This window comes from Coenobita brevimanus, chromosome 14 (assembly GCF_032717465.1).
Source record: "Coenobita brevimanus isolate Jiangsu-jjx chromosome 14, ASM3271746v2, whole genome shotgun sequence".
NCBI classification, from domain to species: Eukaryota; Metazoa; Arthropoda; class Malacostraca; order Decapoda; family Coenobitidae; genus Coenobita; species Coenobita brevimanus.
This window is the reverse complement of record NC_136967.1, coordinates 10,032,819-10,058,328: the sequence shown is the minus strand read 5'-3', so window position 1 is coordinate 10,058,328 and position 25,510 is coordinate 10,032,819. Positions and strand designations below refer to the sequence as shown.

The window sequence follows — 25,510 nt, the reverse complement described above, 5'->3', positions numbered from 1 at the left end:
GAAGGCATCCCTTACTGCTTGGTTTTTCAACTACCGTATTTTTCTCCTTGGTGCACTGGTCCTCTTTTTGATCACCTGCTCCCTAAGCACCATGTCACATATCAATAACTTGTGTTGCAGCACACACTCCTCGCTCCCTATAACTTTAACAGCCCTCACTAACTTCCTATCGGCTCTCCTGACCATGAAATAGTCTATCTCACAGCTATTTCCCCCAGACTCATATGTAATCAAGTTCTCTCTCTTTTTCTAAAATGTGTTGTGCACAATCATGTTCATTGTTTCCCCAAACTCAAGTATCCTTTCCCCTTCCTCATTTCTTGTACCATATGCACCTCATGTATTCCTTCATATCCTTGAGCTGTTTCACCTACATGACCATTTATGTCCCCTCCCAAAACTACAATCTCATCATCCCCCATATCACTTACTACATGCTTTAGGTCATCCCAGAATCTATCCTTCTCTACTTCATCCAAGCTTGCCTGTGGAGCATAAGCTGATATAAATATATATATATAAAATCATGCCACTTAACCCCTTAATGCCTAATTGCATCAACTGATGCAATGAGAGTTTTATGCCAAATAGCCTAATCGCATCAACTGAGCGGGGCTTGTAGAAAACCGTGGAGCGCTTTCTCGGTCCCGATTATGACGTACATGGCTTCAGGCCAATGAGAACTCACCCCTGACATGGCGTGAAGGGGGATCGGACCAACCTGGGCGCTGGGGGGCACCCCCCCTTCAGGGCCACATCGGTGCCACCCCCTACCCCGCTCCCTTGCTCTCTCTTTGTCCCCCATCACCCCTCTCACCCCTCCCACTACCACCCGTGTCCCTTCCCACCCACTCTCACCCCTCCTCCCACCCTGCTAGCCTTGTGCCTCCCCCAAACCCCACCCCATCCCTCCCTCTTTGTCCCTCGTTACCCTCCCACCCCCTACAGACCCCCAAGAGGTATCAGGCCACCGAGATGTTGCAGAACACACTGAAATGTTTTCTTTCCATGCAAAAAGTTGGTTATTTTTCCATCCCCTGTACCTACAGGCCTACTACCCACATCCTACTTTATCTCCCCACAGCCTAGTAATCTCCCCACACCTACATACACCTGTTTTCATGGTTGGTGAGACAAAACACTTTGAAATGACCTGTTTCAATAAGAAACATAGGTAGTTATCAAAATTTTCATGTTTTAGACTGCTTTCGAGGGGTAACCATCATAAACTTTTTTGAATTTTGATGCACAATTGTGCGGTAACCATTAGGCCTACGGGGGTGCGGATTGCGTTGTCAGGTGTGTAAATTCTTCCTCTTTAGCCAAAACACAATGAATTTGTCCTTGGTGAAAGTTGCCAAAATACCCTCGAATTGTGGCAAGGGGGGGGGAGTACCTGCCTGAAATAATTGCAGTCTTTAAGGAGTTAATGCACTTAACACTGTGAAACGTCAATGAAGCACTTTGGTATATGGGCCACACTGTGGTGGTAGTGTAAATACTATTCTTGCTATTATCAGAACTCCAAAAACACACACTGCAACTGGCACAATACAAGAACATTTCATAGTCTTAGATACCAGCTAAACACATACATCCGTCTCTGAGAAACTAGCTCGTATTCATAACTATTAAATCCCAGTATGAAATACTTTACCTACTGGATGCACTATATTAATTAAGCCATACCAAGAGGATGAGGCAAAACTTACTTGATTACTTTATGGTAAGCCAATGAGGTGCTCTAGTTATTAAAAACAAAATCATTATTACTTTTCAACATAACACTGTCAATTACCTACATGCACCTTAAGCCTTATTCTTTAGGGGGCTTTCAGTAATAACGTTTTACTCTTCAAACACAGATGTTATATGATTTTATTAATTACCCTCCCATGAACACAAAAAGCTCACCTGGTGTTTTGAGACTGAAGACTGTGTCATATATTAAGTTACACAAAAGCTTGATGTTGTGTCTGGTCTTACAGCTCACCTGATGAATGCAGAACAGCAATTAATAACATGTATGATATTATAAATAACATCATAAAAATGTAATCAGTATATGACATCTAAATTATACAAACAGAAATTACATTCACCTTTGAATGCTTTCAAGTAATCTATTTTGAAATTATGCAAAATCATTTTACAAAATAGTCTTGCATACCTAAAGTAAATAAAGATCTTTGGTACAGTAACTATTTACCAGACACCATCCACAGTATACTTTTAAAGAATAAACACTGTATTTGAAAAGGGAGACGGAGTGTCTTAGCATTATTTTAAGGTAGTTCAAAAAAGGTAGATTATCTTGCAGTGACTCAATTAACATAACTCATTTTATGGAGTCATGTAAATTTGTCCATATGAGCCTAGCATCTTTTTAAGAATAACAAGACATATCTAGGCAGTACCTATCTACCATTATCAACAAAGTATAATACACAAACGGCACACCTCTATGGTGTCGAGTACCCTGGGTAGACCCAACTTGTCTGCATCAATGACGTTGATGAACTTGTCTCGGATCATCTGCTGGAGGTCTTCACTCCAAGATGGCGGGAATTTCTCTTTTACTAGATCATAATGAGTTCCTACAATCAACACCGGTGAGTTGGGTGCCCGTGCCTATACCAAAGAAAGGGTACAAGTGAAAGAAAGAACAAAATATTTACTGATAAGTTTCTAGTTCAAGATCATGGGTGAACTGCTCCTATATCAGTTGTCAGGCACACTAAGGAAAGAGCCACACTTCTGTACTGGTACCCGACAACGATGTTAAAGAAGTGAGATTTATGCATTAATATGGCTAACAGTTGAGGAAGGGAGGTATTGTAACTGCTGTACTTGTAAAGTGCTTAAGAGCTATCCATACACATTTTAAAATTTATTGGTTAATTCAGATTACGGTGAGCTCATACTGAATGTTTTAACTGGATTGCCTGGCTTGCTCTCAAATCCCAGTCCAGTTTTTGGTGGTCCACTTGTAAGCACTATACTGCATTGTACAGTACAATAGTAGCATGGTGTTACACCTGAAGAGTCTTGGCTGTGTTCTTCTGCCACATGTCTCACTTTCTGTGAGGAACAGAGTGTACTTGATGTACCTGAATGGAATGCCAAGTGTTAGTCTGGAAGAGATTGATCACATGGGTTCTACTGATGTATCTAGTATTATATGAATTTGCTCCACCGGTGATCCATGCAATTGATTTGGCAATACGAAAATTTAGGACGGTTTTCAAAATGCTTTACAAGTAGAGTCAAGTCGACTAAGGCACGGCTAATTGGTTCTGGACCAAGCCCGTGCCATAGAAAACCATGCCATACAAGTAACTAAACCTATGGGAAAAATGAAATTTGGTTCTGGACATTCACCCAAAGTCCCCCTTTTCACCCCACTTTTCCCCATTTTTCCCCGCTTCACACACACACAGACACAATCAAGCATTCAGTCAATGCATGTATTACATGTAACAATAGGCACAAAAAACAGGAGGGTGATCAGCCTTGTGTCTACTTGGGCAATACCACGTGCTGCAGATCACGCGAAAAAGAGCTCGGCCAAATAGACACAGATCAGCTGACCAACCAAAACATTAAAGATGGCGGAGGCTGCCTGGTCAAGCACTGAATGAAGAAGTTTATTTGATAAGGTTTGTATGCCCAAGTGTCAACAAAACTCACATTTAACACATTAATAATCATTCTTATATATGTGATGATGATGATGGGAGGCATTATACTTCGTCTTGGCTAAGAGATAGGTGCTTCGTCACTAACCCGTTCATAGCGGTTTTACAAACAAATCTATAAACTAGTCACAATATCAAAGAATCTTAATGTTTCATTACTTAACACAATGAATTTGGTGAGGTTTAACCTCCTCATATGAGAGGAAAAAAGTCCACAGTTGCAGCACTTGTAGTATGGAGCTGAAGTGGTCGCCATCTTCTTTGTTTACAAATGGGAAAGTGCCTCCAGGGGAATTTGCCCACGTGTTTCAAACCCTGCCGCACCCACGCCACAGGTAGTTTATGGGCATGGTTCGTTTTTTTTGAGTCTGGCACCTTGCCGTGTCATAGAAAACCGTTCCACAGAAGTCCCCGCCATAGGCGACTTGACTGTACCTCTCTTCTGAACTGCTGTCTAAGTTATGTCATATCCCTCACTTTGACTGCACTTGCGCTTAGTAGCAGTATAGAAACATGAATGAATATGCTTCATGACCTCCTGCCAGACAGATAGAGAGACAGACAGGCAGGCAGGCAGGTGGGCACAGTTGCTGATTTCAAACAAGGGTTTTATTCGCCCCTGTGTCGAGTACAAATTTCATGCATGGGGAGGCTCCCCATATACAACTCTTCTCAACAAGGTGAAGTCAAAGGCTTTTCATCTCATTAACTCTCCTCCTCTAACTGGCTCCTTTCAACCCCTACCTCTTTGCCACACTGTGGCACCTATACCTCTTTCCTATCGCTATTTCAATGGTCACTGATCCTTTGAACTGCCTGGTTGCATCCCTCCACCACTACAGCAGCTCTGTAGCACCCGTTTAGCAGCAAACTCTCCTCCTTTCTCTGTCCAATTCTCTAATGCATGCATTAATTGCTACTCCCAGTCCTTCATGTATGAAACGTCAACTCTGGAACTCTTTTCCTGTCTGTACTCCCTATTGCCTATGACCTCCAGAATTTTAAACACAGTGTGTCCAGGCATCTCGAAATGAATCATGAATCTGGGTATTATCGTGCTTTTACTTTTACTTGGTGAGAGCAATTCGTAGGCTCCAAGCCTTTGGTTCTTTCTTCGTTGCATTAAAAAAAAAAAAAAAGACGTGAGAGAGAGAGAGAGAAACTGTTCTTTGTATATGTAAAAGCCTGCTGTAAATGGAGAGAGAGAGAGAGAGAGAGAGAAACTGTTCTTTGTATATGTAAAAGCCTGCTGTAAATGGAGAGAGAGAGAGAGAGAGAGAAACTGTTCTTTCTTTGTATGTAAAGCGAGAGAGAGAGAGAAACTGTTCTTTCTTTGTATGTAAAGCGAGAGAGAGAGAGAGAGAGAGAAACTGTTCTTTCTTTGTATGTAAAGCGAGAGAGAGAGAGAGAGAAACTGTTCTTTCTTTGTATATAAAGCCTGCTGTAAATGGAGAAACTGTTCTTTGTATATGTAAAAAAGCTGTAAATGGAGAGAGAGAGAGAGAGAGAAAGAGAGAGAGAGAGAGAAACTCTTGTTTCTTTATATATAAAGCCTGCTGTAAATGGAGAAACTGTTCTTTGTATATGTGCAAACCTGCATAAATGAAGAGAGAGAGAGAGAGAGAGAGTTCTTTGTATATGTAAAAGCCTGCTGTAAATAAATGTTCAATCGATTTGTACCACCTGTTTCTAACATTATGTTTCTTTCATTTTTTTCCTGTACTTCTTCCAACTTTATTTTGTTTTCAGTTAGTTATAACAATTATCACCACCTCCCTTCCTCTCCCCATCACAACTGACTCATATAAGAGGACAAGGTTTGTTGGAAGGAAACTGGAGTAAAAATCATACTAAAAATGAATAAATATTTCACTCACGCCGGGGAGAATGAAACGGGGGAAAAAAAAAAAAAAAGTATGGTGACAAACATTATCAGCATTTAACCATTCTACAGCAATACCACATAATAATTATTTAAACATTATGTAAACACTATTGGGCACAGTAAACACTAATAACTGTACATCACTACTATATGTATGTGAAGATCATGATTTTATGTTCTTCTTTACAATCAAACCAAAGAACAAATGAGACACTGTGTAACAGAAGAGAGGTAAGCACCATCTCAGGATGAAATTTGTTCTCCACTTAAAGCACTATTTTCATTCCATCTCCGTTGCAAGGATTGGGTTTGAAAGGCACAACCTCACAGGAGGTACAGCTGAAAACCACACTTACACCACTGTTATAACTAAAAGAATACTGCTGAATTTGGGGAGCGATTTCTGGCAAAACTTTAGTTCTGGCACTTACCTTCCTGGGGGTAGGGGGGTTTCAAGAATACTCCCCCAGTATCCCTGCTTGTCGTACGAGGCGACTAAAAGGGTTGGTGGTGGGTTAGTGCCCCACCCCGTAAAAAGAACTAACTAAAAAAGCAAATAAAGCGCCTCGGACCCGGACGGACCATACGTTGACGACTAAGGAACGGACAAAGGACATTCTGAGGGTAGGAACGTGGAATGTGAGAGGAGTGAATGATGAAGTGAAAGAGAGCGAGATTGTCCAGGGGCTTGAGGATGCAAAAGTGGATATATGTGGATTGACTGAAACTAAATGGAAAGGTGAAAGGGTGAGAGAATGGGAACACAGTGTAGGTATATGTGCGGGAGTCAGTGAGAATGAGAGGGCAAGAGAGGGAGTATGTCTGATGATAAGCAAGAAGTGGAAGGAGAATATAAGAGAGTACGGAACAGTGGGTGCAAGGATTGTATGGGTGAGGATGAAAGTAGGTATACAAGCATGGGCGATTGTATGTGTATGCTCCAACAGAGGATCGAGTGGCAAGAGTGAAAGATGAGTTTTGGGCGAGAGTAGAAGCATGTATGGACAAGTTTGAGAGGAGCGAGAGAGTGCTGTTGATTGGAGACATGAATGGCAAAGTTGGGAATGTACGAGTGGATGGAGTGGTTGGTCAGTGGGGTGTGCCAGCTGAAGTAGATGGGAATGGTAGTGCTTTGGTGGACATCTGTGCTGGTAAGGGGTTGGCAACAGCCAACACCTACTTTCGTCATAAGATGATCCACCGGTATACATGGAGAGTAATGAGGAGGATGGATGGTGAACTTGTTGAACGAAAGGCAATGATAGACTACGTGTGTGTGGATGAGCGAATGAGAAGACAAGTGTTGGATGCAAGGGTGTGGAGAGGGTGGGGGAATGGAGTCTCGGACCATCACTTAGTGATGGCCAAGGTAGAGCTGCAAAGAAAGTGGTTGAGGAGACGAAGGGGAAGACAGGAGGAAGCAGCTCCTGTGAGAAGAGTGGAGAAATTGCAAGATAGTGAGAAAAGGACAGAGTATAAGAGCATAGTGGAAGAAAGATTGGGAAGGTATGAGCTAGAGCAGATGGAAGGGGTGGAAGACGTATGTAAGATATTCACGGAAGAGATAAGCGCAGCGTGTGAGGCGGTTTGTGGAGTGAGGAGGAGATGCAAGGGTGTGCAAGGGACAGCATGGTGGAATGATGAGGTGAAACGAGCTGTGGAACAAAAGAAGAAGGCATATGGTGAATGGTTGGCGAGTAGAGGTAGGGGAGAAGATGAGAGAGAGAAGAGAGAGGTATATGTGAGCAGGAGAAGGGAGGTTAAGAGACTGGTGAAGGAGAGTAAGAAGAAAGTGGATGAAGAGTTTGGGAGGAATCTGAGTGTGAAATGGAGGGAGAGTAAGAAATTGTTTTGGAAGGAGGTAAAGAAAGTAAGGCAGTGTGAAAGGGGAAATAGTAGGGGAGTGAAAGATAGGAATAATAGATTGTTGGTGGAGAAGAGAGAGAAATTGAGGAGATGGAAGGAGCACTTTGAGGATTTGTTGAATGTAGAGAGTGAGAGCAGTGTGAGTATAAGTGGTTGGGGAATGGCTGGGAGAAGAAGAGATGAGAGGAGGGAGGAAGAGATCAGTAGGTCGGAAGTAGTGGAAGCGATGAAGAAGATTAAGCTGGGAAAGGCCCCAGGAATTGATGGAGTGTGTGGTGAAATGCTTAGGTATGGGGGTGAGATCGATGTGGAGTGGATATGGAAGTTGTGTAGATTGGCTTGGGAAGAGGGAAGGGTTCCAGAGGACTGGAAATCAGGTATAATTGTTCCTCTGTACAAAGGAAAAGGGGAGAGAGAAGTATGTGGTAACCATAGGGGTATTTGTCTTCTTAGTGTGACTGGTAAAATATATGGTAGAATACTCATTGATAGGGTTAAGCATATGACAGAGGAGCTAGTTGGAGAAGAACAAGGGGGATTTAGGAAGGGAAAAGGGTGTGTAGATCAGATATTTGTTCTAAGATGTTTAGTGGAGAAGTATCTAGAGAAGGGAAGGAAAGTGTATGCTGCCTTCAAGGACTTGGAGAAAGCTTATGACAGAATAGATAGGCAAGATATGTGGAAGGTACTGAGAATATATGGAGTGGAGGGGAAATTGTTGAGTGCTGTGAAGAGTATGTACGAGGGAGCTAGGGCTACGGTGCGAGTGGATGGTGAGCTGAGTGAGTTCTTTGATCTCAATGTGGGACTGAAACAGGGGTGTGTGATGTCTCCATGGCTGTTTAATATATATATGGATGGGGTTGTAAAGGAGGTGCAAGGTAGGGCAGTGGATGTGGGGGTGGCCCTAATGAATGAGGGTGAGATTTGGAAGCTTCCAGTGTTGCTGTTTGCTGATGATACAGTATTGTTGAGTGAAGATGAATGGGAGTTGCAAGGTTTGGTGAATGAATTTGGGACAGTGTGTAGGAGGAGGAAGCTGAACGTTAATGTAAACAAAAGTAAAGTTATGGTGTTTGAGAGGAATGAAGTCACAGAGTGTGCAGTGAGATTGGATGGTGAGGATATGGAGAATGTGAGTGCATTCAAGTACTTGGGTAGTGTGATGAGTAAGGATGGAACTTTGGGGGATGAAGTACGTGAAAGGGTACAGCAGGGAAGAAAGGTTGTTGGTACACTGAAAGCAGTTATGAGAAATAGGGAGGTGAGTATGGAAGTTAAGAAGTCACTGCATGATGGTATCGTGATCCCTGCCCTGACGTATGGAAGCGAGGCGTGGACCTTGCAAGAGGGGAACAAGTCAAGAGTGAGAGCAGTGGAAATGAGTTACTTGAGAGGAGCATGTGAAGTGACGTGGAGGGACAGGTTGACGAATGAAGAAGTGAAGGAACGTTGTGGGGTAGATGTGGATGTGGTTGAAAAGATCAGGAGAAATACACTGAGGTGGTTTGGACATGTGGAGAGAATGGAGAATGAAAGACTGACTAAGAGGGTGTATGTAGGTGAGGTGGAGGGAGGGAGAGGGAAAGGTAGACCGAGGATGAGGTGGAGGGATGGAGTTGAGAGGTATATGAGGGAGGGGGGGGTGAGTTGGGAAGAGGGGAGTCAAATGGTGGGTGACAGAGTGACTTGGAGGCGTTTTGTCTGCGGCCACCCTTTGCGGGATTAGGGCGTCGGGCTATAGATAGATAGATAGATAGATAGTTGTGCCATCCTTCAAGTAGAAATAAATTAACCCCTTGCATGTGATGTCTACTGTATATTAACATAGAATTCTTGCTACTTCAAGATAATTTTCTTCAATTTAAATAAACCAGACAGTATGAAAGGTCACTACTGCAGTGAATAAAAAATTTGGAGTTTGAAAGAATAAAATAAAATACCATCCATCCATCATCCATCGTCTAATCCAGTGTTGCCCCATGAGGAGCACAGGAGCCCGGAGCTGGGCAAGTTGATTCTGACATTTCAGATGAAAGTGACCAGCCTCATTTACCCCTGAGTGGCATTACATGAGCAAAAAACCCCAACCACCCCTTGGATATAGACCTGCACTGGCTGAATCCGACTGGAGCGCCTTAATTACCCACTAAACCACCAGGCACCATAATTTGCTTATATGGTTACCACCCAGCATAGTACATGGTTTCCTGGTGTACAGGAAACCATTTGGCTTGTTACTCGTTGTAGAGTCACCCATAGGCAGAAGGAAGAGGAAAGAATGAAGGAAAGAAAGGAAGAGGAAGTGTAAAGTCACCCACGGGCAGAAGGAAGAGGAAAGAATGAAGGAAAGACAGAAGAGAAAGGAAGGAAGGAAGAGAGGAAAGGGCAGTCACCTGAGGGCAGTACTACTGTACATTGAGTAAGTGGATGGTGAGCACTCCAATACACATCATATTAATAAGTAAACAGATATGATAGTAAGCCAAACCTGGATATTGACGAGCCACTGTAAGATCTCTGCTACTCCCTTCTCACCATCACTTATCTTCCACACCACCAGGTAGAGGGAACGCTTGGACAGGAAGTACTGGTGTGTGGCATAGTACTCTTTCTGTCCACCAAAGTCCCATGTCCTATGTAAAGATCAAAATAATATAATTATTATCTACTGTTGTTTCTGTGGTTCCAGGCTTATCTGGATATGAACCAGGTGGACCCAATTACTAACTATATACAGATGCTTAAACAGTACAACACTGAGAAACCAACCTGAAGACAACAGGTCCATAGTTGCTGTGTCCTCTTATCTTCTTCTCAAATATCCAGTCCCCAATATCTACTCCAACTGTGGACATACTGGTGCCACGGGAGGTGCGTGTATTGATGTTCTTGTTGCCCATCCGTTTGGCCCAGTGCTGGTGAGAGTACGTAGTAGCTAGGTAAAGACAGTACTGACACACAAAAAGTATATATGTTGCATTTCTGACATTCTGTGTTGCTGCTACAAGTCCAGTAAAGGAAAACTGCTGACTGGTTTCATTCTTTAACAAGAAAGCAGGCTTGCCAGTTTCCCCTAATTTACATTAACAACTGTATGCAAAAAGTTAAATTTTAAAACATATCCCTTACTCTTAATGCGTGCTGTTTGTATGCTAATAAACATTCAAAATTAACCTTCCACATTAACAAGGGTTAGGGAAATTCAGAGCAAGCAAGTTTACCTTGTCTAATCAAAGACATGAATAATGGGAGATAAGATGCTTCTGGAGTATAATTTTTACCCTTTCCATGCTGTATGAAACCAATTACAGTACAAAACATGTGCTGGATGACAGGGTCCCCTCATTTTTGCCAGACTGGGTCCCTATATCTTTGATTATATCTTTGATTATGTACAGTATTTTTTATTTTATTCTTGTTGTTTCCGGATTATTTTACTCAGCTTGGAGAAACTTTAAAAAATGGAGGGGTTAGATACTGCCATCACTTAACCCTTTCATTACAAGATATCTAAAAAAAAAACAAATTGTCTGGAGGATACAAAAATTTATCAATAACACACATCACTGGTTTAAATGGGCTAAACCAGAAGGGGTTTCACTGGTTTTAATGGGCTAAACCAGAAGGGGTTTTCATCTCCACTCCCAGCCCTTGCAATCACCTTTTACACTCGACAGGGAATATGTGGGCTGTATTTTTCTTCCACTGTCCCTGCTGACAAATAAGGTACAGTATACTCTATGAAACTGGTAATCATCAATATTATTCTTCAATATACAACTCAGTGAAGATTTAGATCTCTATATACATCAAGAAACCCTCTGTTTCAATAGTTTCATTTCATTTCATTTATAAAGGTTCCAACATGACTGCATGCATTGGTATTGGTCACCTAATGGCATCTCTCCATGCTGCTCAGTCACTGGCCACATCCCTATTCAGTCCTTTATCCCTGAGGTCACACTCTATGACCTCATCCCTGGTCTTTTTCGGTCTGCCTCTAGCAACCTTACTGCCAATATTCACACTTCTCACTATCCATGCCCAGCTGTCATCTCTATCCTCTCCACATGTCCATGCCAACTCAATCTACCACTCCTCATCACAACACCAATACACTCCAGTCCCATCCTTCATCTCAACCCTTCCATTGCAAACCTAGCCCCCTCAGGCCTCGCATTCGAGGATGCACTACACACCCACCCAATCACTGTCATTTCTGTACATTTGAGCCTAAGAATATCCTCTTCCTTTACTGTCCAGGTCTCACTACCATACAGCATTACACTCCTAACACATGGTGCACACAAAGATCTCTAGCATGGAGGAAGAGCCCTATCTGTGTCAGGAAAGACAACAACTCCCTGAACTTCTTCCAGCCACTTCTCACTCCAGCTACAGAGCTAGCTAAAACCTCAACAAACTCTAAGAGACTCACCAGCAAGATTAATTTTTTCACACCAGACAATCTCCACATGTTCTCCCCAGCATACTGCACACATAACAGCATTAACTTGCAGTCTACCTCTAATACTACCACATTTCTTATGCACCAATTTATCACAAATACTGCAAAAGATGGAATTATTCCCACGCCCTTGTGGCAAACTGCACATCACCACTCTTCCTCTTCTTTGACAGTACCCCCCACCAGCCCTAGATACCATCAATTTTGTTTTATCTGCATTTACTCTCAAGCCATTGTACCCCATACCATCTCTCCATTTCTTATAGCCTTCCTTTGCCTCCCATTTATTATCTGCAAACAACACCACATCATCAGCATACAATATCTCCCATGGAAGTCCATTTCTGATGTCATGTGACATGGCTTCAAGTATTGTGATAAACAATAGCGGGCTTGAGACTGGCCCTTGATGCATGCCAGCATTCAAGGAAAACTCTCACTCAAATCTCCATTCACTCTCACATGAGTGTGAGCACCCACATACATAGACATACCCACTCCAACCAGGCAAATTGGTCACTGATGGAATACTGATTGTCCAACAGCTTCAGGAAAAAATACAGTAAAGAAGAGGGAACTATACTTTGTTTCTGTTGGTTTGGAGAAAGCCTTTGACAGAGTTGCTAGGGAGGTGATGAAATGGGCAATGAGAAGGCATGGGACTGAGGAGTGGATGGTTAGGTCACCTAGGCCATTTTCGATCTGATTTCAGCCAGCATATTACCTGGGCTGACCTCAGTCTGATCTCATCCATTACGCATCCTGAGCTGTTTTTGATCATCCATCGGTTCCCTGGGCTGTCTTTGATCTAAGCCAACAAGTTACCTGGGCCGTCTACAATCTGATCTTGTCCAATAGGTGTTCTGGGCTGTCTTCAATCTGATCTTAGGCAACATGTCAACTGGGCCACCGCTCCTTGATCAGATCTCAGGCACCAGTTGATAATCAACAAGGTCTCCTCCATCTGAGCTCAAGCACCTCAATAATTGAGGGAACTGGCGTAAGTGCTTCAGCATTCCGTCAAGCGGCACCCTGAGGACCTACCTTAACTATTCCCCCTAGTATCATGATTCATAACTGAATACTTGATGCAGTTTAACTACTTCATTGCAAAGTGATACTGACAGCAGTGAGTGTCCACACTATGAATCTGGTAGCGCGCTACTTGTAGTGCTCCACCCGTAGCCCCTCCTCAAGTCCCAAACTTTCTTACTGCCCACTTCACCACCTTCCAAGGGACTCAGTCAAAAGCCTTCTCCAAATCAATAAATAGAAAGTACAGCTTCCTTTTCTTTCCTATATATTTTTCCTGAAGCTGTCAGACAATGAATATGGCATCAGTGGTCCCTCTGCCTGGTATAAAAAAAAACTATGTCTGCAGCATGACAGATTCAAACAAAAGAAAACTTGTCACAGCTTCTTGGGTCTGCGATTGGTGACAAGAAATACAGTCTGGGTGAGAGGAGGTGGTAGGTGGTTTGAACAAATGATATACAGAAAAGTGGAAAACTGACAAAGGATTAGAAGCAAAGCTAATGAGAGAATATGGAAGAAAGATCAAGAGGGAAGAGGAAAAGGTCATGAGGTGGACTCTTTGAAGAAAGGAGGGCTGCAGGTGAAAGAAAGGTTGAAGGTACTTTTGATGGGGTCATTCAGTATGAGCTCTGAGTTTGTGTGTCTGATAACAATCAGACTGATGGATGACTGGCTTCTGATTAATGCAAGTTGCAAGAGACGTCAATCCTTTCAACACACAGCAGACTCTTCAGATACATAGGTAAGGTGTTAATCTTGGGTACCACATAAGAGGAGCCCATGCATGTGGCAATCAGTATTTCATTACAACCCCAACTTGCCTACTAGTTACCCCCTGTGACTTCAACTACACTAGATATGTTTCTCAAGGGCACATCCTACTGTACTGAGGTAAAGCAGTCATACAACAGTGACAGTGAAATTAAACTGGTTTGAAGGAACACCAAGGTGGGGAAAATTAACCACACAGGTGACTTCAATAGTCAGGGACCCCACCCTCCCAGGTATGAGTGTGCAACTAGCATGTTTTTCCAAAATGAAATGTCTTTGGTACCACTTTTTCATGTGCAAGGGAATTCTTTGCATGCAGAGCCAGTATATCACAGGGATCTAATGTACAGCCGACAGCAGAAGTTCGTCCCTCTTAGCGTGCGTGATACGAGCCTGTTGATCTGGTAACACTGTATGAGATAGAGTTGACAGGTACGCTTTAAATGGCTAATATTAAAGAAATGTGTTCGGAGATAAGAACACATTCCCTAATGATAATATTAATTTGTAGCGGGTGGGATAATGTTATTGTGAAATGTTTGACACTGGTGTATGAAGATTCTTCGTTACGGACACAGACGCATAGGATTATTTGGACTGGACTGATGTTGCCAGCAAGTATTATATGAAATATTATAGAACGATTGCAGTCCTAAAGGTGAGGTTGCAAGAAAACACTAATTACAATGTCAGTTACACACTAAACAAACACAGAAACTGACAGTTCGTGTTTCGCCAGTATGCGGTTTAGTTTTACAAGTTAAATCACTTCCTTTTCCGACCTCTCTCCCCACCCGTCTCTTCTCTTCCTAGTCATGCTCTGCCATCATCCACGTTTTATCATTAATGCTGAATACCGTATGTCTGTAGATAAACTGTGGGAAACAATATAAAAGTGTCAAATGAGCTTCATTTCCTCCTCCATCGCTTGAAATGTTATCCATGACTTGAATATAAATGTTAGTAACATGAATAAATCGTCACTGTGGTGGTTAGGAGACATTACTCGTCACATTATATAACATTTATATAAACATCGTTAATACAGAGGATGGAGGGTGAAAGACTGACGAAGAGAGTATATGTGAGTGAGGTGGAGGGGGAAAGAGGGAGGGGGAGGCCGAGGATGAGATGGAGGGATGGGGTGGAGAGGTATATAAGAGAGGGGGGTGTGAGCTGGGAGCAGGGGAGTGAAATGGCGGGGGACAGGGCGACTTGGAGGCGATTTGTTTGTGGCCACCCCAAACGGGATTGAGGCGTCTGGCAATAGATAGATAGTTAATACAGTGCTCCAAATACACTCCCTCTCGACCCCCTCGCCGTCTCCTCCCCTCCCCCTTCCACTGTCTCCATCACTTCTCCCCCCTCCCTTTCCCCCCTCTACCAGTACCCCTTGTTTCTCTCCCTCAACACCCCCAACCCTTCCCAACGATTTCAGTTAACTGACTCTGCTTCTGTTTACCTCCCTAACTAGATCGGTTCTTCATAATTTGAATACAGTTATTACCATTTACAGGACTTTGAGTCTTAATTGTAATGACATTATAAACACAATACTCGTGCATGTTATATTGCCAACTTTATTACACACAAGTAACCAAATTACTTACATAACAATATGTCCATCGTAACTATCAGTGTTCAATACCATCCCCCCCTTGTGGATTCCTTCCCTCCTCGCCTCCTTCCCGCTTTCTGTATCCCTCACTCCTCCCTTCACGTTATAACATATTTATCTGTGTCCCAGCTTGTAATATATGTAATCCCTTCCCTCACCCAAAGTATTCCTGCTTCCATAATCCCCTCCCCCCCCACACATTGTGTTCCGCACTAAAGTGAGACCTATGAGATACGTCTACTTATATATAATTTAAAACAATATGCCATCAACATACTTTGATCTGAACTCCCTCAACGCATGATCTTACAAGGTCAGAGAATACAGTCAGCAAGATTATCCCTATCATTCCATTCCCATAGCTGCATTGCATGGTTAGAACAAAAGGTAACGGCATGGCTGTCTGTCAGCGCCCTGAACATCTGTTCTGCAACTGCCGATATTATCGATACAGGAGTGACAAGGACTCGGATGGATAGGAAGCGAACCTTTACCATAATTAACCCTTACACCGCGACAATCTCATACTTCCACTTACATCTGCCTGATGTCCGGGCTCATGACAAGCATATTCCGATAAGGGCTTAATCTACTCATCCAGAGGGGTATAATCCCCCTTCATCGTATATTACGATGATTATGGTAGCCAAATGTATGAGGATACAGCTTTTGTGACTATCATCTATTTTGCTATATTTAATCGTAACTGAAGATCTACAAATTATCACCAAGAATACTGACAGTACTTTTAAGAAAATATTTTCTGGATGCGTGTAGATCATACAACATCTATCTATCTATCTATAGCCCGACGCCCTAATCCCGAAAGGGTTGTCGCAGACAAAACGCCTCCAAGTCGCTCTGTCACCCACCATTTGACTCCCTCCCCCCAACTCAACCCCCCCTCCCCCATATATTCCTCTCAACTCCATCCCTCCACCTCATCCTCGGTCTACCCCTCCCTCTCCCTGCCTCCACCTCACCTACATACACCCTCTTAGTCAGTCTTTCATTCTCCATTCTCTCCACATGTCCAAACCACCTCAGTCATACAACATACGCAATGATTATTTTTCATTTTATACTTTCTTTGGTGAAAAGAAGGACATTTGTGCTTCATATTTTATGTATGTTGGGATTTATGAAATAAGTGTAAGCAAGATATTAATGGTTAGAGGAGGAGAAATAAAATGATCATTAAACTGAGGCACTGACTGCCGTCCTTTGAACAGTTAATGCCTCTTGACCGCCATTGTCAAGGTCATTATAATATTACACATTATTAAAGGATACTATACAAAAACATGACCCAAACATCGTTATGTTGTTCGATTCCCGAGACAAAAATGAAAAAGGGAGAGAAAAAGACATTTGAAATGACAAGGGAGAGAAGTTGGGCAGGGTCAATACAATAACACGGTGGGGAGGGATTCGGAGTGTTGCAGGCTAGAAACAAAGATTACTGGAAATGGGGGCGGAGGGAGGGGGGAGAAGTGATGGAAACAGTGGAAGGGGGAGGGGAGGAGACGGTGAGGGGGTGGAGAGGGAGTGTATTTTGGGCACTGTAAGAACGATAGTTAGGTGTTACATAAATGATGACGAGAAATGTCTCCTAACCACCACAGTGACTATTTATTCATGTTACTAACATTTATATTCAAGTCATTAATAACACTTCAAGCGATGGAGGAAAAGAAGCTCATTGACACTTTTATATTATTTCCCACAGTTTACCTACAGACATACGCTTTTCAACATTAACGATAAAACGTGGATGATGGCAGAGCATGACTTGGAAGAGGAGAGACGGGTGGGGAGAGAGGTCGGAAAGGGAAGTGACTTAACTTAAAAACAAAATCGCATACTGGCGAAACACGAACTGGCAGTTTCTGTGTTTGTTTAGTGTGTAACTGACATCGTAATTAGTGTTTCCTTGCAACCTCACCTTTAAGGCTGCAATCGTTCTATAATATTTCATATAATACTTGCTGGCAACATCAGTCCAGTCCAAGTAATCCTAGGCGTCTGTGTCCGTAACGAAGAATCTTCATACACCAATGTCAAACATTTCACAATAACTTATTATCCCACCTGCTGCAAATTAATATTATCATTAGAGAATGTGTTCTTATCTCCGAACACATTTCTTTAATATTAGCCATTTAAAGTGTACCTGTCAACTCTATCTCATACAGTGTTACCAGATCAACAGGCTCGTATCACGCACGCTAAGAGGGACTAACTTCTGCTGTCAGCTGTACATGTAGATAACCTTTACTTAACTGGGTAAACACAGGTGGTCCTCCACTAACACAGGTTTCCGAACAAATTTCATCCACCATGTACAGTATGTTGAGTATGACTTTTTTCCCTTCACTGTGGGGAAAAAAAAAAAAAAAAAAAAAAAAAAAAAGGCAGCCTGCAGCAAAACTGCCCTCTTACATAAACATTCTCTTACAAATCAGCATTTTATATTCACAGAGGTTAGGAATGAGCATGAAACCTTATTTTTTCATACTTATTTAAATGGAACAATGATGACTGCATCTAAAATAGTACCTAAACTCAGAAGCTGTCATAGCCTATACTGGTGAAATTTTGTAATGGATGCAACCTGGCATCAGTTTAGTTACTAAATATCTCCATGTATTTAAAACACTAGCAGTCAAAGCTATCTCACCCCTGTCCACCACGTCAACATTACATTTCCTAACGTGCAGCAACATCAGTCATGTTATGACAGTTGATGTGGTTTGTGGAGGATTTACTGAAGTATGAAGATCAAATGTACAAGAAATTAATGTGATTCATTAAACTATTTAAATGGAAAATACAATATGTTTGCACTTCTTCTTAGTCTCTTACAGTTAATCATACCAGGTGACTCAATATAAACACAAACCTTTACATACAGTATACATTACATGGCTCAAGGCAGGTGGAGGTAACCATCACCATCTCAATTGAAGTGCAACTTCATGATGACTCTATACTGCACAATAAGCCCAACGGCTTTTAGTAACAAGAAAATCATATCCTGCATTGGGTAGCAGCCACAATTTGGTTGTCTATCTATCTAACTACAGCCAGAAGTCTTAATCTTGTAAGGGGTGGCTACAAACAAATTGCCTCATGTCACTCTGTCTCCTACCATTTTGCTGCCCTTTCCCCAGTTCACACACACCCTCTTTCAAATACCTCTCCATTCCATCCCTCCATCTCATCCTCAGTCACCCTCTCCCTCTCCTCCACTTTGACCTCACTCACACACACTCTCTTTGTAAGTCTCTTGCTCTTCATCCTCTCCACATGGCCAAACCACTTCAATGTATCTCTCTTAACGCTTTTCTATCACATCCACTTCTCTAGAGGGTTAAGGCACTATAATCAAATATGGCCCATACAGGTTTCCATCAGAGGGTTGGTTGAGGCTTACTCCATGCCACTCAAAGGCAAGTGACTGGTCACTTTTGCCTTAAATGTCATAACTAAGTAGCCTAATCTACAATCCCTACACTCTGTATTGGACAACGAAGAGCTGAATGACAGATAACTGGACAGACAGATTTGTATGGCAAAAGATCAGACACAGGGTAGTCAGCTATCAGATCATTTATCTATGGCAATTTAATGGCGCACTAGTGGATCTATGTATTTTAACTGATACGTAAATTTTTATTTAATATTCGCTAAAGCCTGTATTTCCTAGACTCATAAATTTGCCCCTAATTAATTCACCACCACATATGTTATCAGGACTGTAACTTCCATGCTGGAGTAGTAGTAACTGTAAGGGGCTAAAAAGGCAGTGCTGTGAAAAAAAGGATGCTACAGACTTTATAGACAGAACCACATCACAGTGGTTAGATCATGTCAAGTGTATGAGAACTACTGTATAAGAATAATGACTGAGCATACTGGTATGACAATGTACTGTACTGTATACCAGAGACTATGAAAAGGATGAAAGAAACAGTTGTAAGTCATGGATCATGTGTACTGGTAAATCTGGTAAAATGTGTTGACTGGGATGCAACATAGTATTAAATAAAAAAAAAAAAAAAAAAAAAAAAAAAAAAAGCTTCCTTCTGAGCATAACAGGCTAAGTAATGGGGTCTATAAATGCCTGCACTGCTTGTAGCCAAAGGGGGGTATCTCTTTTTAGCTCAGTGATAACATGTGCGCGTTTGGAGCACAGGGGCCAGGGATCAAATCCTGGCGAGGACAGTGTGGTTAATTTGCCAAGTTCCATTACTGTTATTACATTGGTGGCAGCAATGGGATGTGAGGCGAGGCTTGGGTGGCAATTTGATGTTGTTTCTTGGTTAGCTGGCAGCGTCCTTGTCCTTACATCCAGGGGATGAGTTGTTCGGTGTGGTCTGCAGCATCCCCAATGGTTCTCTCACCAAATTATTATTGACCAAGGGGAGAAACGAGGGGTGTAATGAGGTCTATAAATGCCTGTGTTGCCTGTGGCTAAAGGAGGGATCCTCTGTTTGGCTCAGTGGTAACGTGCGCGCATTTGGAACGTACAGGCCAGGGATTGAATCCCGACCAGGATGGTGTGATGATAAGTTTGCTAAGTTTCATTTCAGTTATTACACTACCACAATCCAGAACATTTAGGAGTTGGATATTGAGCTATGCCCCTACCAGAGTATTACATGACAGAAAAAAGCTCCAGTCACCTCTAAGATTCCAACTGTAGAACGTAAGACACTGCCTGTTCTAACCCGAGAGCCCTACCACCAGCAGAAGGGCTAAATATATCATGGTTACCACAAGATAACTCTCAGACTGAGATACAGTTCAAACTACCAGATATCAAAGAACATTTTACCAGCCTAATCCACAGTACAGTACCTACCTCAACTGGTTTCTTCTTGTAGGAGCCAGTGCCCTCCTGCCGCAGCTGTTCCAACAAAGACGTTTTACCAATACCCTGCACACCTACGATCATCAGCTTCATTCGTGCATAAGGTCTTGCATCTTCCAGGATACTCTGCATAAACATTACAAGCTTATTAGTAATCTTAATCAGTTACATATTATATGGACACTGCAGTTGTTGCTGAGCAACCTCAGTCTGTCTGGCTGTGCAGATCCATCAATTGCAAGGCAAGCAACCATTTCTGCAGGGTCATCCTGTGCAGTAAACCAATCAGAGAGAAGTGTAGTGGTTTGGTTTCTGAATGGAAGCCACATTCATATCTCACCACCTAGATATCAGGGGCACTGTAGTAGGCTCCACCTAACTCCATTTTTATTTTATTTTTTATCCTGTTAAATGGTTACCACCCAGCATTGTAAATGGTTTCCTTGGTTACAGGAAACCATCAGGCTCGTCATTCAGTGTAAAGCCACCTGAAACAGTATGAGGAGTAACAAAATGTGACAGGAGGAGACAGTATAAGTAGGAAGAGAGGAGTGAAGACAATGACACAGAACAGTAAATGTGAGCAAAGAAGTAGGTGGCACTACATCAAGTGAGTGGATGATGGCTGCCACCACCTACCACATGGACACTATTATTACAAATAAATGACAAGAATATGTACAATCCAATAAAAGCTGATAACACATTACTGGATTAATCAGATGCAAAATGGATCATATTGGTGATTGTGAAAGATGAAAACGTAACAATACCTGACTACCAAGATATACTAGCAAAACACTGTTGCTCTGGGAAAAAATAATTATGTGTGTGACAGGAAGGAAATGACGGGCACTTAAAGGAAAAATCAGATAGCCCACGTAAGACTGGATATGGTTATTTTTGTTATGATTACAACTCCAGGCTCATCTTGACCTGAATCCAGTGGACTGCAGGAAACTTGCTTCAACAGGTCTCTCCTAGAGGTCCCTTGCTGAGGTTATGTTGAAGATAGTCTGCGTTGTGATTGTGTGGTGCAATTATGTAATGTGGGGTCTGCATTCCATTTGTGTTAATACTGTACCATGGAAAGGTGGTGACCACATCACTATCTAGCCAGGTATACTCATGCCTCTCTGGGTAACTCAGTTTTTGAGGGGTGGATGTCTGAGAGTGGTATGTTGCAGACCTGGGTTCAATTCCCTATCAGAGGGCCAGGTGCTGAAGTATGTGACCTTCCTATGGTGGCAACAAGTCTGAATGGGGAAACTGCCTGAATGAGGAATCAACCCACCCAGCCCCAAAAGGGGAACTGCATCGGCCTACAAATGGTCCTCACTGTCCCCCCCCCCCACCCCTATAGGATGATAGTAGATGCAGCACCGGCACAAAGCCATGTGCCTGGAGTTACATGAGTGGTGTGAAAATGAAGTTTGGTCTTGGGTACCTCAGAAATGTGCTATGTCAAGATGGCACAACAGATGGGGAGGCAGATGAGTCAGGGGGTAAATAACAATTAAGAAATATTAGGAGACCTCTTGGAAGAAGTTCATAGTTTAACTTTTTGAGAAACAGAGACTTTCCTAAGCTGAATTGAGGATGGAGACTGGATGAAAAGCTCTGTGAGTCTGAATGTAGAGGATAGAGCTCCAAGAGATAGACTTAAGAAGACCTGGGATGAGGTCTTATAACATTAATTCAGGGTTAACGGACTGAACAGAGATGCTGCCAGAGATCATACAGCATGGACAGACACCACTAGGTGGAAAAAGATAAAAAAATACAAGCACGTGCAATGTCTTTCAAAATGAAACAAACAATATGAAGAGAACTGCCAAGTGGTAGTCTAGAAGTCAGAAAAGTGGACTGCTGTCCACAAATATACAAGGCTGATCCCTGGCTGAGGCAAAGAACAGTCTATCTATCTATCTATTGCCAGACGCCTTAATCCCGTTTGGGGTGGCCACAAACAAATTGCCTCCATGTCGCATTCCCACGCCATTTCACTGCCCTGCTCCCAACTCACCCCCCCCTTTCTCATATACCTCTCCACTCTATCCCTCCACCTTATCCTTGGCCTCCCCCTCCTTCTCCCCCCCTCCACCTCACTCACATACACTCTCCTCGTCAGTCTCTCACCCTCCATCCTCTCCACAAGGCCAAACCACCTCAGTGTGTTCCTCCTAATGCTTCCTATCACATCCACATCCACACCATAAGGCCCCTTTATATCCTCATTCGTCAGCCTGTCTCTCCATGTGACTTCAGAGGCTCCTCTTAAATAACTCATTTCCACTGCTCTCAATCTTGACTTCTGTTCTTCCAACAACATCCAAGCTTCACTTCCATAAGTTAGAGTTGGTATCACAATACTGTCATGTAGTACCTTTTTCACTTCCATGCTCACTTCCTGTTCCTTATCACTGCTTTCAAGGAACCAGCAATCTTTCTTCCTTGTTGTACCCTTTCAACCACTTCAACCTCCAAACTTCCATCCTTACTCATCACACTCCCCAAGTACTTAAACGTACTCACATTTTCCGTTTCCTCCTCATCCAACCTCACTGTACATTCACTGACTTCACCTCTCTCAAACACCATCACTTTACTCTTCCCTACATTCACCTTTAGATTTCATTTCTTACACACTCTCCCAAACTCATCCACCAAGCCTTGCAGCTCCCCTTCGTCCTCACTCAACAACACAGTATCATCTGCACACAATAGTACAGGGAGTTTCCAAACACTACCCTCTCTTACTAGGGCCAGTCCAACATCCACTGCCCTTCCATGTATCTCTTTTATTACCCCATTCATGTACAGATTGAACAACCATTGAGACATGACACATCCCTGTTTCAACCCAATCTTCAAAAAGAAAAATTCACTCAGTCCACCATCCACATGCACTGCAGCCTTAGCACCATCATACATACTCTTCACAGCATTCAACAACTTCCCATCTACTCCATATATTCTTAATACTTTCCACAATCCTTGTCTATCCACCCTGTCATATGCTTTCTCCAAATCCATGAAGGCTGCATAAAACTTCTTTCCCTTCTCTAGAAACTTTTCCACTAAAGGTCTAAGAATGAATATCTGATCTACAATGCCTCTTCCCTTCCTAAAGCCTCCCTGTTCTTCTCCAACTAATTCCTCTGTTATTTCCCTAACTCTGTCAATAAGTATCGTACCATACACTTTTCCTATCACACTAAGAAGACAAATGCCCCTGTGATTACCATACACTTCTTTTTCCCCTTTTCCTTTGTACAGGGGAATAATTATACCCGATTTCCAATTCTCCGGAACTCTACCTTCCTCCCAGGCCAATCTGCGCATCTTCCACATCCATTCTACTACTATCTCTCCCCCATGCTTCAGCATTTCACCACACACTCCATCAATTCCTGGGGCTTTCCCCAGTCTGACTTTCTTCATTGCTTCCACAACTTCTATCCTACTGATTTCTTCCTGTCTTCTCATCTCCCTCCTTCTCCCAGCCATTCCCCAGCCACATATACTCACATTACTTCCATTCTCTATGTTCAACAATTCCTTAAAGTATTCTCTCCATCTGCTCACTTTTTCTCCCTTCTCCACTAGTAATCTACCATTTTTATCATTCACTCCCCTACTAACTTCACTGCCACCCTGTCTTACTCTCTTCACCTCTTTCCAGAACATTTTCTTACAGTCCCTGCACTTTACACTCAAATTCCTTCCAAATTCCTCATCCACTCTCACCTTACTCTCTCTTACTAATCTTTTCACCTCTCTCTTCCTTTCTACATATAACTCTCTCTTCCGCCTCTCAACTTCTTCCACGCCTCTGTTTCTCATCCATTCATTGTATGCTTTCTTCTTTTGTGCCACAGCCTGACTCACCTCTTCATTCCACCATGCTGTTCATGGATTGAATTTAGTTAAACCAGAGAAGTGATTTTCCACAGCATCCATTGCTATGTCATAAAAGCACTCCCATTAATACTGCTATCTCATAAGAGAAATATACAGCCCTAGCATGAATTCAACAGGAATAGTGGATATTTGTGACAAACTAGTGACATATGAAGGTGTGTGATATGAATGAAGGGTATTGAGCTTCAGGGAATGGAGGGGAGGTCAGGAAAAAAAAAAAAATAATAACTAAAAAAAGGTGGCACTATTCATTACAGGGTTAACTGAGACTGGTTCAACGTTTTAAGTAGTAGAGATTTTCCAAAGTTAGCTGATGAATGAACAAAAAATTACCTAGTCATTAAAACAGCAATGACAGAACCCACTCCATAGTCAGTTAAGATATATCCTAAATCTGAACAGAACTAAACTGAAGCTGAACAATGCCTACTGTACTGGTACCTTGAAACTGCTACAAGAGTAGATGGTGGGAGAAATTAGATGTGAGAAATAGGGTAGTAAATGCTTACCTTGAGATACCCAATGACATCCATGGTCTTGTATTTTTTACTTTCAATCATTGACTTCAGAGGCTCCTGAAGAGAGCAGCCACGTGTATTGAGGTTCCATAAGCGGGACAAGAGACCCATTTCAGGTGGCAGTTCTGTGACCTCTGTGTTCCCTGAGATGTTCAGAACCTGTATCATACAGAAAAAATCAGAGCTGCATGGTAACTTACTGATTATAACTGTTACTCAATACAGTAAGCCCCAATTTATTTGAATTTGCATTACCTGCATACACCACTATCCAACAAAGCAAAAAAATTTGACTGAATTAATGCAATAACCATTTTTCACTTCAATACCAAACAGCATACATAGAAACCATATCTTTAAAACCACCTGCTGCTTCTTGCAACACCCCCGCCACCCATGTGACACCAATGATGCTAGCCGACCTGCCTGCTCCAGTTTAGTCACAGAGAATAAGCTGTCTGATGTTGGTGGGAGTTAAGTTTGTCATGGAGTCCGCAAGACTTTTCTGCCATACCAGAGACTTTACAGGGGGTTATGCTGCTTGCTCTTGTGCTGACATCTGTGTGCAAAGCTTCCCCCTCCTACCAAGCACCTGAAGAATATCTTGTACTTCGAGAAGAACTGGGAGATAATATAGAGATTCAACAAAGGGTGGTCACTGCATTTTGCTAGAGCACTTAGTGCCTGTAGCTCCTTCTGTGGAAAACAACACAATGTTTACACAAATATGTATGCAGGTGGTGCCAGCCTGTCTCCTGTATGTTACCTAACTTAAGTACAGTAGTCAGTTGTCTGCTTTCAGTTCTACTTATATCCATCTATGAATCTCACTCTTGCCTTTATTATAA

General features: G+C 42.4%; 1 protein-coding gene across 1 annotated transcript in view; it reads right to left on the bottom strand.

The window, feature by feature from the left end:
- Positions 1 to 25,510, bottom strand: part of Lrrk (Leucine-rich repeat kinase) — a 540,691-nt gene that overhangs the window by 143,477 nt on the left and 371,704 nt on the right. The window contains exons 18-23 of the mRNA XM_080286185.1: positions 24,654 to 24,821; positions 20,212 to 20,346; positions 10,222 to 10,367; positions 9,941 to 10,085; positions 2,461 to 2,631; positions 1,915 to 1,993 (exon numbers count right to left, since the gene is read on the bottom strand). Coding sequence (XP_080142311.1) covers positions 1,915 to 1,993; positions 2,461 to 2,631; positions 9,941 to 10,085; positions 10,222 to 10,367; positions 20,212 to 20,346; positions 24,654 to 24,821 — 844 coding nt within the window. The remainder of the gene's footprint in view (positions 1 to 1,914; positions 1,994 to 2,460; positions 2,632 to 9,940; positions 10,086 to 10,221; positions 10,368 to 20,211; positions 20,347 to 24,653; positions 24,822 to 25,510) is intronic.